Source organism: Linderina pennispora, assembly GCF_002104995.1.
Source record: "Linderina pennispora strain ATCC 12442 chromosome Unknown DL89scaffold_54, whole genome shotgun sequence".
Classification (NCBI taxonomy): Eukaryota; Fungi; Kickxellomycota; class Kickxellomycetes; order Kickxellales; family Kickxellaceae; genus Linderina; species Linderina pennispora.
Genome location: NW_024468302.1, coordinates 37,304 through 49,533, shown reverse-complemented (window position 1 = coordinate 49,533; position 12,230 = coordinate 37,304). Strand labels below are relative to the sequence as shown.

General features: G+C 53.2%; 1 protein-coding gene across 1 annotated transcript; it reads right to left on the bottom strand.

Annotated features, from left to right (window-relative positions):
• Window positions 1–1,327: 1,327 nt before the first annotated feature.
• On the bottom strand, window positions 1,328–1,677 carry DL89DRAFT_326168 (uncharacterized protein; the record flags this gene model as incomplete). The annotated part of the gene is made up of 2 exons (XM_040891536.1): window positions 1,328–1,553; window positions 1,611–1,677. The coding sequence occupies 2 exons, from the start codon at window positions 1,675–1,677 to the stop codon at window positions 1,381–1,383; spliced, it is 240 nt and encodes a 79-aa protein (XP_040739429.1). The 3' UTR covers window positions 1,328–1,380.
• Window positions 1,678–12,230: the final 10,553 nt, after the last annotated feature.

Below are 12,230 nucleotides of genomic sequence, written 5' to 3'. Positions count from 1 at the left end.
GACGGCGGCGGCAGGGGCGCAGGGGCCAGCGAGGCCATCCAAGGCCTCTATCAACGACTTTGACGTCCTGACGATGATTGGGAAGGGAGGGTATGCATAGGCTATTGCTGTTTGGGAGCGCAGTAGAATGGCGGTTCATACATGCGTCCCTGCTATTTCTTTTGCTACTGCATTGCACGACATGTGGGGGGAGGAGGGTTGACAACAAAGAGAGAATGCTGTCGCCAAAAGTAACCGATCGCTTACTACCTAATTTCTCCTCCCTGTCTTAGATACGGCAAGGTGTACCTGGTGCGGCACAAGACCACACAGAAGCACTATGCAATGAAGGTGCTGCGCAAGGCGTCGATTCTGCTGCAGAGGCGCCAGATAACCTTCACCATGACTGAGCGCTCCATTCTGTCCGAGGTGCAGCACCCGTTCATCGTCAAGCTCTACTACGCGTTCCAGTCGAACTCGAAGCTCTACCTTATCCTGGAGTACGTGGCTGGCGGCGAGCTCTTCACGCACATGGCGCGGGAGCGCATATTCTCCGAGGACCAGGCAGTGTTCTACACGGCGGAGCTGGTGCTGGCGCTGTCGCATCTGCACAAGCTGGGGATCGTGTTCCGCGACGCCAAGCCCGAGAACTGCCTCCTGAGCAACACGGGCCATCTGGTGCTGACGGACTTTGGCCTGTCCAAGACCGCGCTGGGCGCCGATGGCCGCACGAGCACCTTCTGCGGCACGCCGTCGTACATGGCGCCCGAGGTTCTGGACTCGTCCGAGTCGTATGAGTTTTCGGTCGACTGGTGGTCGTTGGGCATTCTGCTGTACGAGATGCTGACGGGCGCGGTGCCGTTCAAGGGCAAGCAGCCGAAGCAGATCCTGAAGAACATCGCCAAGATGAAGGTGAACTACCCAAACTACCTGACGCCCGACGCCAAGGACCTGCTGATCCGCCTGCTGCGCAAGAAGCCGGCACAGCGCCTTGGGTACGGCAGCAAGGGGTCGGGGGACATCAAGAAGCACCGGTTCTTCCGCAAAGTCGACTGGCAGGCGCTCGAGAAGAACTACCACCAGATCACCCCGCCCATTGTGCCAGTGGTCCAGTACGACGGCGACTTTAGCAACTTTGACACCGAGTTCACCAACGAGGATGTCCCGCCATCTGTCGCCAACGGCAGCCTGATCGACAACGACCCGCTGCCCGACCCGGCGAAGCTTGATGTGCCGAACGACAACACCGCCGATCAGAAAAACGACAAGCCCGACGATATTGATCCAGCTACTGCGTTTTTGGGATTCAGCTATGTCGCCACCTCTGTTCTCCACACTGTCAACTAGGCAAGCGCTTGGTTTGTGATATCTTTTTAATGCCCGGGGGTGAAAATACAAACTTTACTTCATCTTGTGCTCCATGAACAAGACGTGCTTGTTGACACGCGGATCGAACTTCATCATCGACAGGCGGTATGCGGCTGTGCGCGGGCGCTGCTTGACATACGTGAACCCTGTGCCTGCTGTGCTGATAAGGCGGACCAGGATGTTTCTCGACTTTGCCTTCTTGGCCACTACAGCAAGCGAATAAATAACATGCCTTATCATTAGTAAATGCGCGCCTCCTCCACTGGCCACCGCGACCCTCGTGCTAAGCGATCCTGCCACCCCCTGCTCTCTGCGCTCGTCTAGCCACATTGCGGCTCGCTTACTTTTTTTGTTTTTTAAATTGTGTACAAAGACCAGGAAAAATGTAAAGAGCGAATTAGCAAGAAGCGCAAAAGTAAAAAAAGCGCTGTCTTTAGGCTCAGCCAAAATACGCGCCCTGTCGCAGCATAATCTAGATGCGTTAATAGTATAATAATAGTCAAGTAATCAGAAACGGGATTACGCCTCGATCAGGTGGTGGGTCGGTTTGGCACAGCGATCGAACATGTAGCACTGCATCAGCACGAAGACGTCGAGCAGCATTGAGCCAATGGCTCCGTAGAGGAACGCCAGCGACCTCCGGAACACATCGGCATCGCCCGTGGCCATGATGATGATCAGCGAGATTGCGTACGTGCCGTTGGCAGAGAATGTGACCATGAACATGGATTTTGCCAGGCCCTCGACGCTCTGCCGCTTCCAGTTGAGCCAGAGCTGGGGCAGACGCGATATATGGAAAAACATGGTACTGCCCCATGCCATCGCCATGCCTACTGCCTGCATGCTGATGCTCGATCCAATAACATGCCAGTGCCTGACGACGGTCCAGAGCAGGGCAACCCCGCCAATCCACGCCACCATGAACCACACGGACTTGCGCTGCCACGGCATTTTCCGCCCACCATCGCTGCTAGGCAAAAGGCTGGTGTATTCTGTAGCATCTGGTGCTGGTTCGGTCAGCCTCGGGGTATTTCCGCGGTACAAAAAGTATTGGATGATCAGGATGATGCCGGAGACGACAAAGTACGAGGACAGGAAGATCTGGAATGGCCGCTGCTTCAGGATAATGCATCCGAGCGTGTTCATCGAGTCGCCAATGAGCCAGAGAAACATGAAGTGCGTCGACAGTCCGTCTGTCGACTTGCGCAACCAGTTCTCGTAAATCTGCGGTAACAGGGCGACGAACCAGAGGCCGATGGTCAGGGTGCCCAGGAGCGAGCTGGCAGCATCGGTGTAGCTGTAAGTGCACGTACCGAAGAAGCAGTCGAGCCACCAGATTGCACTTTGACCTTCCAGTGCTGGACACGTTTGCGCAAACCACATGATGGATATGTATGAGAACAGAAAAAGGCGAAGAGGAAATGGTAAGAGCAGTGTCCTGTCTCTCTAGTTGAGATGGAACGACGGGCCACAGTCCCCCAGCTGCTTTTATATTGCCTGGCGAACGGGGACCAGTATTCCGTTCTGGCTTGCAATGCTGCAGGAAAAAGGTTGGTAAATGCATTTCGGCCCGATCTGACAGGCATGGCGGGTGTATGGAATGAATCTCGCAGCGCTGGCCATCATGACCCACGAAAGCGAAAAAGGGGAAATGTGGATTGGCCTTTTTTTTTGCACGGCAAATGTCGCCGCTTCCCGTTCATCTCGGCCATGTCCCAAAGCACATACCTAGACGCAGAAAGGGACTCCTTTGCAAATCAAGCCAGCTCCGCCTTATCCCGGCACACTTTGTCCACAGCCATACCAGTCGCCGCGCTAAACCCGCGCTACTCATTGGAACTGGAGAAATAAAAATGCTGAGGTCAATCGCAGCTTCGGATTCAGTCGCCAGAAGAGCCGAGATGGCTGGTGGTGCAGAGCGGTATTGCCGAAAGCTGCAGCCTTCTGGCCAAGCAACGCGGCTGGCAAGCCAGTTCTATTAGAAATGACTGGTGCAATGAATAGGATTATTGCGTGATTGCTGGGGATCCAAATGTCTGATGGGGGTGCTCTCTTCCTTATCAGGCTGGACAGCCTTCTTCTGTTGCTGACTGCAGCCACTCAGTGCGAGGCGGGGGAGCACAGACACTATTGACCTTTCTGCCTTGGAATCTAGATGGTATCAAGCATATCGATATGTAGCCCCTTCTTGCATCCAGATGCAGTCTCTGGGAGGCATGCTCCTCCGCGGCCTGTTTATCGATCCAACCCCCGACAGACATGCTTCTGGGCTCCGTCGGGAAGTGCCTGCGGCGTATTGGCAGACTACAAAAGTGTCGTGTTCATTACTTGCACTAGAGTGCTGGCACGGCGACCGAGGGCAAAAAATGTTTTGCACATGCGAATAATTTGCTTTCGCGTCCATGATTGCCACAGCGGGAGCGTTTCGTCTTCCCTCCACCGATCCACCGAAAAAACTTCTGTATGTCGCCGCGCCATTTTGAAAAAAAAAAAAAGAAAAAGAATAGTTGGAAAGAAATAACAAAGCAAAATGTCGCATCTACATAACCATGGCAATGATGGCTGAGGTCATCAGCGTCGCACACACGCCAGTGATGCACGCACTGAGGGCCAGGCGCGAGATATCGGCCTTGCGCGATGGCGCCAGGCTTCCGAGGGAGCCAATCTGGATGGCGATACTGCCGAGGTTTCCGAAGCCGCACAGCGCAAACTGCGCAATAGTGGTGGCGCGATGAGACATGTCCTCAGTGTAATAGACGCCCTTTTCGTCCTGTCCTTGGAGCTTCTGGAAAGCAACAAACTCGTTCGAGATGACCTTGAGGCCAATGAGCTGCGACACCTTCAGGATATCCTGGCCGGGCACACCCAGGAGCCACGTGAACGGGTAGAAGATGTAGCCCAGAATCAGCTCCAGAGTTAGTGCGTGGATGGAGATGAACTGGCCAAACCACGTCAGGAAGAAGTTGATCAGCTTGACCATCGACACGACGGCAATGAGGTTGGCTGCCACCAGGAGCGAGATGTTGACGCCGATCGCTGCGCCATTGGCCAGTGCGTGCAGGATGTTCGCCTCGTCTGTGCGCTTGGGCGGCTCGACCATCTTGCCCTTTGTCAGCGGAACCTCAGTCTCGGGATACCGGAGCTTGCTCAGCGCTAGCGAGCACGGGATAGACATGATGCACGAGGTGATGATGTTCTTGGCATCAACGCCCAGCGCAATGTATCCTTGCAGCGTCGAGCCGGAAATGGTGGCGAAGCCAGCTGTCATGCACGCGTGAATCTCGGAATTGGTCATCGACTCAAAGTAATCCTTGACCAAAAGCACGTTCTCGTTCTGGCCGATAAATGGCGAGGCAGCGGCGACAATCGATTCGACGCCAGAAGTGTCCATGATCGTGTAGAAGATCCACCCGAGCTTCTTGAGCAGCCACTGCATGCCTCCCAGATAGTAGACCATCTGCACGAACGCAGCAAAGAAAATGACCGCAGGGAACACCGAAACTGCGAATGTGCCATATTCAACAATATGCTTGTTGAGCAGGAATATCGCACCGTACCGCGAAAACTCGAGCAGGCTGCTAGCCATCTGGGCGAGCCAGCTGAACAGGTCGTGGCCCCAGCCAGTCTTGATCACAATGCACCCAATGCAGAACTGAACCAGAAAGCCAATGATGACTGTATGCCACGGGATATGCTTAGGGTGCTTGGATGTGGCGGCCAGAATGGCAGTGTACACAAGAACGCCCAGCAACGACTGCATGCGCTGCAGCTTGTTGCCCTGCTCTGATACTTTCGTACCCAGAGAAACGCCGAGGACGATAGCGAACAGCACAACCACACCGACAGTATACTTGATATACATGGGGATCCGTGAAACCGGCTCGGCAACGATCTTGCTAAACATGTGCTCAATCGGCCTTGACACAATTGTCGTAGGCACAAACGCAAACAGCATCTTGAACGAGATGAAGACGTAGAGGAAGATGAACGGCAGGATATCAGACAGCTGCGTCTTGTCCTTGAGCGCGCATGACACAATAAAGTACGCCGTGATCAGGACCCAGATCACCAGGCAGCACCAGAGGGTGTAGTGGTGCCAGATATACCGGATCCTGCCCAAGATATCGAGCCTGGATCTGGGCCACAGGACCTCATTGGGGACCTCATAGCCGCCTTTGGCGCCGAGCTCCTTGTCTGCGCTGCCCTTTGCCCAGTCACCATCTAGCCTGTGGTCTCCCTGGCCCTGAAGCTGCTGCTGCTGCTTGTTGGTCTTGCTCGTTGATCCAGATACAGTATCGCTGGTGTCGAGCTCGCTCTGCTTGGACTCGGATGTCGGCGGGTGGGTGCTGGCTGGATCCATTTCGAATCAGTGGGAAGGGCGGTGTGGGTGCTTGGGCCTGCGGAATTGGGCAAGAAGTTTCCACGAAAGATTGCCTGGCTACGTGCTGAGTGGTGAAAGGGGTATTGAAGCAATCGGGTCTATGTGATGTCGAGCTTGACGCTGGTGACAGGACAAGAATATAATGGATGTGATGTAATAATAGAGCTAGGGATTCTCATAGTGAATGGAAAAGAAAGAAAAAGAAGAAGAGATTAGACTGTTGGCATACAACACATCTGGTATTTATACTCAATATTGCCATGTCAAGGCGCTTAGCCCGCATAAACTAGTGTCTCGTGAAAGAAAAATTTTCAACTGGAGCGCCTAGCGGATGGCTAGCATAAGAACACAGAAAATTGCTCGTACAACGCCCCAAATTCGAATGGCAGAGCAGCGCTAACTCGCTAGCACTGGAGTCTGGGGTTTCACCATATCCCCTCTAGCATCTGCTTTAGGGAATGCCAGCTTCTTGTAGGCTCTCACGCCACAGATTGGCAATCCCAGCTGAGGCACGCATTGGCCCCTGTTCGCATTTAGCCTGGCGCTGCAGAGATAAAGCTTGGGTGTAGTGGACACTTACAGTGGAGTATATAATGTGGGCTGAGTATATCGATATGCCCTCGGTCTCGCTGACAGTGAATCTGACTCTGATTCTGAATGGCTGTATCTGCACGAGCTAGCCCGCTGGAGGGAATATCAATGCAGCCCGCTGCACGTACTCCCTTGCTGCTGCGTAGACAATCCAGCAAAAGGAACAGCACATCCCGCACTACACCACGCGCTCCCTCCTCCCCGGAGAGGCGGCTGCACACCCGACAGCTGACACATAGGCGCCTTCTTTCGCAGCAAAAAACCCTGCAACCATTTTACATTTGAATTTACGGTAGCTCGCGCAATTCCAGAGAATGCACCACTTTCACTTTGGCGACCTTACGAAGGCTGGGTCGGTTGACATAACCGACGGGAAGATTACGTGCACGGTGACTAACAACCCGCACAACGTGAAGGTTTGCTTGTGCGACGCGTGCAAGAAGATTAGGGAGAAGCAGGCGGCCGACGCAAAGAAGGCGGCTGAGGCCAAGAACAAAAAGAACGCCGAGCGTTTCCTGGCACATTACTACGGCCACCGCGAACATGACAAGCACAAGTAGACATATGTTTTCACACAACTGCAAAGAGTAGCATGGTTTTATCTTGCATGTACTAGATATGCGTGTGCCCTGCTTGCACGCGTCTACCGATGAGTAAACACCTTGAAAAGAGCCTTGAAAAGGGCGACTCACGGCATTGGGTGCCAATGTATTGAAGCAGATGTAGTGATAAACATGCTTGGTCTTTAAGGCTGCGCTCTGTCTATCCTAAGAAGCACCAAGCCTACTTTTCAGTTCAGCTTTGGCTCTGGCGCTTGGCCAGAATCTCTTCATCCGAGGGAATGCTGTAAACGGCATATGCCAGATCGTCGAACTCGATGCTACCAACCCACGGTGAAGAAAACTCCAGTCCCTCGCCGCGCGCATGTGTCAGCTCGCGTGCCTTCAGGTCCTTGACAAACTTCTCTTCGTCAATTCTGCATGTATCGAGTGCAAATGAGATGCATGGGCGTAGATAGCCCCGCAGAGTTGCACTGTGCTCAGGACACTTTTTAATCCACTCGGTGAACATGGGCAAGAGGGGCAGTGCATTGCTGTGAAGCTTCGGGTCAGTTGCCAGCCACTGGGTCAGCAGGTGCACAGTGCTCAGACAGACGGTGGGGCTGGCCTCTAGCACTTCCTGATCGCAGTCCACTCGATCCCTCCAGTCAGTCAGGAACCCAACCGCAGCATCAGCAAGCTTCTGCACCGAGCCCATTGCCGAATAAATGGCTTCCTCATCGACATTGTCCGATTCGAGCTCCTGGTCGTCGAGCCACTGGGACACCCACTCGAGCCAGCCAGCTGCGATCTCAGTGCAGAACGGCAGCTTCCATCCGCGCCTCAGCCGCTGTTGGTCTGGCTTCCCCTTGGCCAGCGGCGGGCTTATCATCATCGAGTCTATCGACGACTGACCCTCGACACATGCCAATCGCAGGATCAGGTCCGACTGCTTGCGCTGGTCGTTGGAATCCTTGTCACTCTTTCGTTTGTCCGCGAACACACGATCCGGCCAGAGTCTCACCAGGTGCGAGGCGAGAACCAGCGCCTGGTCCGCATACTGGGTCGTCTCGGACCTTTGGCGTAGCACCGAGACACAGCCAGAGAGTACGTGGCTGATAAGCTGTGTGCATGGACGTTGTGTGTCGGCCTCAGCCCCGATATCCCGGTCGATTGGCTCCAGCGCATTGGCCAGTACGCCGATAAGCCCAAACTTTAGCATCTGCTGGTTATTGTCGAATAGTGCCGACGTTTTGGTGACAATTTCTACCCACTGGCCCAAGAGCCCATGGCCACGGCTGCTGCTGGCAAATGTCGACAGTCGATTAAGCGCAAAGTCTACGAAACCGATGAGGTCTTTGGTATCAGAGTCGGCTGAGGCCAGGCTGCCAACCACACCAACAAGCCCTTCTGGAGACTCAAGAACCGCTTCGGCACCGCTATCGGTCGAAACTATTTTGCACATTGCCTGGGCAGCCTCGCTTGACACCTGCGGCACCTGGCGGCCAACAATCTGCAGCAGGGTCGGGATGCGCTCGAGCATCTTCGGCTTGGCCGCAATCTGCGAATGGGAGGCAAAGCTGTCGATGACAGGGATCGCGATATTAAGCATAATGGCCGATTTGTCCGCCTGCTTCAGCCCCGTACGCATGAGTCGCTCCAGGAATTTGACGTCCATGGCATCGAAGATGTATTCCAAAGACTCCGCGTCGTCAGGAGCCACAACGCGTGGCACCAGCATTAGTCCAGCAAACTTTTCGTCATCAGTGGATTTGGTCGACAGCAGCTGTGTGCATTTTTCTAGCTGCTCGTGGTTCGGCATGCTAAGTAGTTCGGAAAACACAGAGCTGTAGATACGAGTGACGTCGGCCTAATTACTAAAAGCACAAAGGTATATTTTGACAGTATGGGTGGTGTTTGTCGCTGATTTCAAAATTATTCCATATGGCCGGTATTGGAAAGATATGGCTGCAAAATGTCAACCTTTCTGGAATGCAGGAGTACAAAAAGATCAAATCAAGTGGCCACTGAAAGATAGTTAAAGACGAACATGTGCTCAGTGGTGCTTGCACTTGGAGGGCTGGGTGGCGGTGGCCTCAGGAGCAGACGAAGCCGGAACCTCCTCGGTCGGAGTGGCGGTAGCCGAAGGGGCAGCCGACGACGACGAAGCACCTGGGATCTGGCAGCTGTCAGCGGGCTGAGCATCGACCTGGAAGTAGTTGGCACCAATCAAGGTCATATCATTGCTAGCAAGGTAGCCCTCGAGGTCGAACTTGGGGCGAGTTGCGGGGGCAGTAAGCTCGGGGAGCTCCTTGGCCTGCTCGGCCAGAACCCACACAAAGCGCTTGCGGCCGCATCCAGGGAACGGGTTCGGGTTCAAGTAGGGAGTGCCAGTCGAGTTGCCAGCAGCAACATTGCTACCCGGGATGTTGACAACCAGCCAGTGGCGCATCAGGGCGCGGATCGGGTTGGCGCGCGACGGAGCGTCGGGGTCGACCAGGGCTAGGGTGTAGAATTTGGCGGGGTCGGCATCCCAGGCAACAGTGGGAGCCTGGGCGGTCTCGTTGGGCGGGTTGAACAGATTGCCAAAGTCGACAGCATGCTCGCCCCACTTGACATTAAGCAGGGTCTTGGGCTCGAAGGAGACGGGCAGGACACCAGGGATGACATCGTCAGCCTGGAGCGCGGGCTTGACCTCGTCAATAGTCGAGACACCGTAGACGCCCATGGCGCAGGCAAGCGAAGTAATGGCAGCAGTGAAGCGCATGGTGAGTCTGTTTTCAAGAAAGCTCGGAAGCGAGAAGGTCCAAAGGGAAGGGAGAAGGGGTAGGGGATATTGCTCAATGTGAAGGGAAGGTAGGGCTCTGGAGACTGCACCAGACATGGGGAGAGCGAAATGACTTTTATAGCCTAGCGGCGTACGACAGTACTGGTGCAAGTACAGTCCCCGAAAGTACGGCTTTGCAACACCCCAACATGCGAGTAGGGCAGTGCGGTGAATATTTCAACCACTCGTGGAGTTTATGCCACTAGCACCTGGAGCGCCATACAGTGTTTTGCCGGCTGTAAACAGTCGGAAGCACGATACACATCCCGGTTTTTTGGTCAAGCTAATCTATCCAATGGAACGCACGACTCCTCTTCAATAGGTCTTGGCAGCTAGAGATCTTCACTATGGCGCTAGGATTTCGCAATCCGCACGGACATAGGAACCTAGTTCTATTGGATCGGGGAGATATCCCGGGATGCCAAGACCACAACACATTTCTCCTTGCAAAAAAGCGGCGAATTTTTACCAGAGAAGCTTCTGCTCTGAAATGTTGCAACAGCTCTCAGCACTAGCAATGCCCAGACAGTGCTCCCTAAATGCAGAAAGCGCAAGGCAGGGCGGGATATTTACATGCTGCTGGAAGCGCATCGCACACGTGCAATCGCAATATGTCTAGCCAAGCGAGCGCCACGAGGTGGAGCTGCATGTGGTGATTTAGAGGGGTCTAGGAAATATTGCCAAGAACGACAGCTAAAGAATTCTAGGCTACTCTGATCACCATGCTAGAGCTGGATTAGCATATTTGCATGAGAATCCGAAGTGGTGCCATTAATATCGGTCAACATCAGTCCTGGCATGTAGACCGCCTAACAGTGAGGTACTGGCGTAAATGTGAACTCACGGTACAGTGATGAATTGAAGTGAGCCATCAAAAAGGAACATGAATAATGTCATTAAAAGTAGTTCGATGCGCCAACAGCAGCCACGGCAAAGGCAACAGCTAGAGGGAGAGCAAGTCCGGCAGGGCTGCTGTCAGAGACACCGTTTGACTGGGTAGTCTTGGCACCAGACGACGAGCTACTGGTTGAAGTAGAGTGGGCGGAGGACTCAGCCGAGCCGAGTGGGTTAATCGAGCCTAGCTCTGCAGATGATTTCCCCGACGACTTCTCAGACGACTTCTCAGACGACCTCTCAGACGACCTCTCAGATAATTTCTCCGATGGCTCATCAGCAGAATCCTCAGTATCTGACGGAATGATGGCACCGGGGCAGAGCTCGCCATTATCGGATACAGCCACAAAAAAGTTCGCGCCAACCAGTGTCATCTTGTTGTCAGAAAGATAGTTCATCAGGTTGAACTTATCACGCGAACCAGAGACAGCAAGACCGGGGATCTCCTTGGGCTGCTCAGCAAGTGCATAAACATAACGCGCCATACCGCAATCAGGGTCTTTAGCGCCCATATAAGGAGTGTCAGTCGAACTGCCCTTGGCAATATCGCTACCTGGGATGTTGACAACAAGCCAGTTGCGCGTCAAGTCTTTCGAGCGGTTGGGAATCGTAAAATCACCAGCATCAATGAAAGCCAGAGTGTAAAACTTGGACGAGTCGGCTTCATACACAACGGTAGGCTCTTTGGCGGTTTCAGCCGACGTAAAGACGTTTCCCCTGTTGACCATATGGCTGTAGGTCACATTAAGGAAGATCTTAGGTTCAAAGGTAGAGGGGAACACGTCAGGGATGATTTTGTTTGACTCCAGATTTCCTAGGAGAGGCGACACAAAGTCATAGTTGACACCTCCAGCGGCGTAGACACCAACGGCGCAGGTGAGAGCTGTGAGAACGGTAGAAGAGCGCATGAATGGTTTCGGATTTTAGGATTAAGGAGCGGTTCGGCTGAAAAAGGAATGGGGACGGAAAGAGGGTTGACAGCGTGTAGGAGGAAAGCAGTTTTATAAAAAGTTGTGCTAGGGGGACGCAGCTACATATATATGGGTATTCACGGTTAGGATCCTCTGAGCTGGCTTGTCAGAGTATAAAAGCAGCTTCACGCTATTTTCTAAAATAGAGCAAAGTCCGAGAAATCAGACCAGCACTGTCGATCAAATAATCCCTACAGATTGAGGAAAGAGCCGATTTCCGTGCCAAAGTAGCATGGGGTTTCTAACAGCCTTCATTGCAATAGCTATACCATATGCTGTTTTCTTGCATTCCATAGCATTGAATCCAATTTCTTCTGCAAAATTAATTGGCGAGCTGGCTCCATTCTTTATTAAACAATTTAATCCAAGGAATACTAGAGATCCGCATGTGCACCACAGCAGAACCGGATCCGTCCTGGGTCTGGAAGACTAAGTCATGAAAGCCAAGGCGAACCAAAAAGGTGGGAAATGGAAATATGGACAGGAATCCCAAGGAACCCTCCACGGTGTTCCGATGATGTCGTTACACTGTGACAAAAGCCTATTCACATCTAACGCATGTGGATACTGATATGTGCACAATAATTATGGACAGATTTACAAGGGGTTGTGGGCAACACCAATGACCACTTCATAGGTTCTTGCTTATTGCATTATTTTACATTCACCCTGCTTCATTT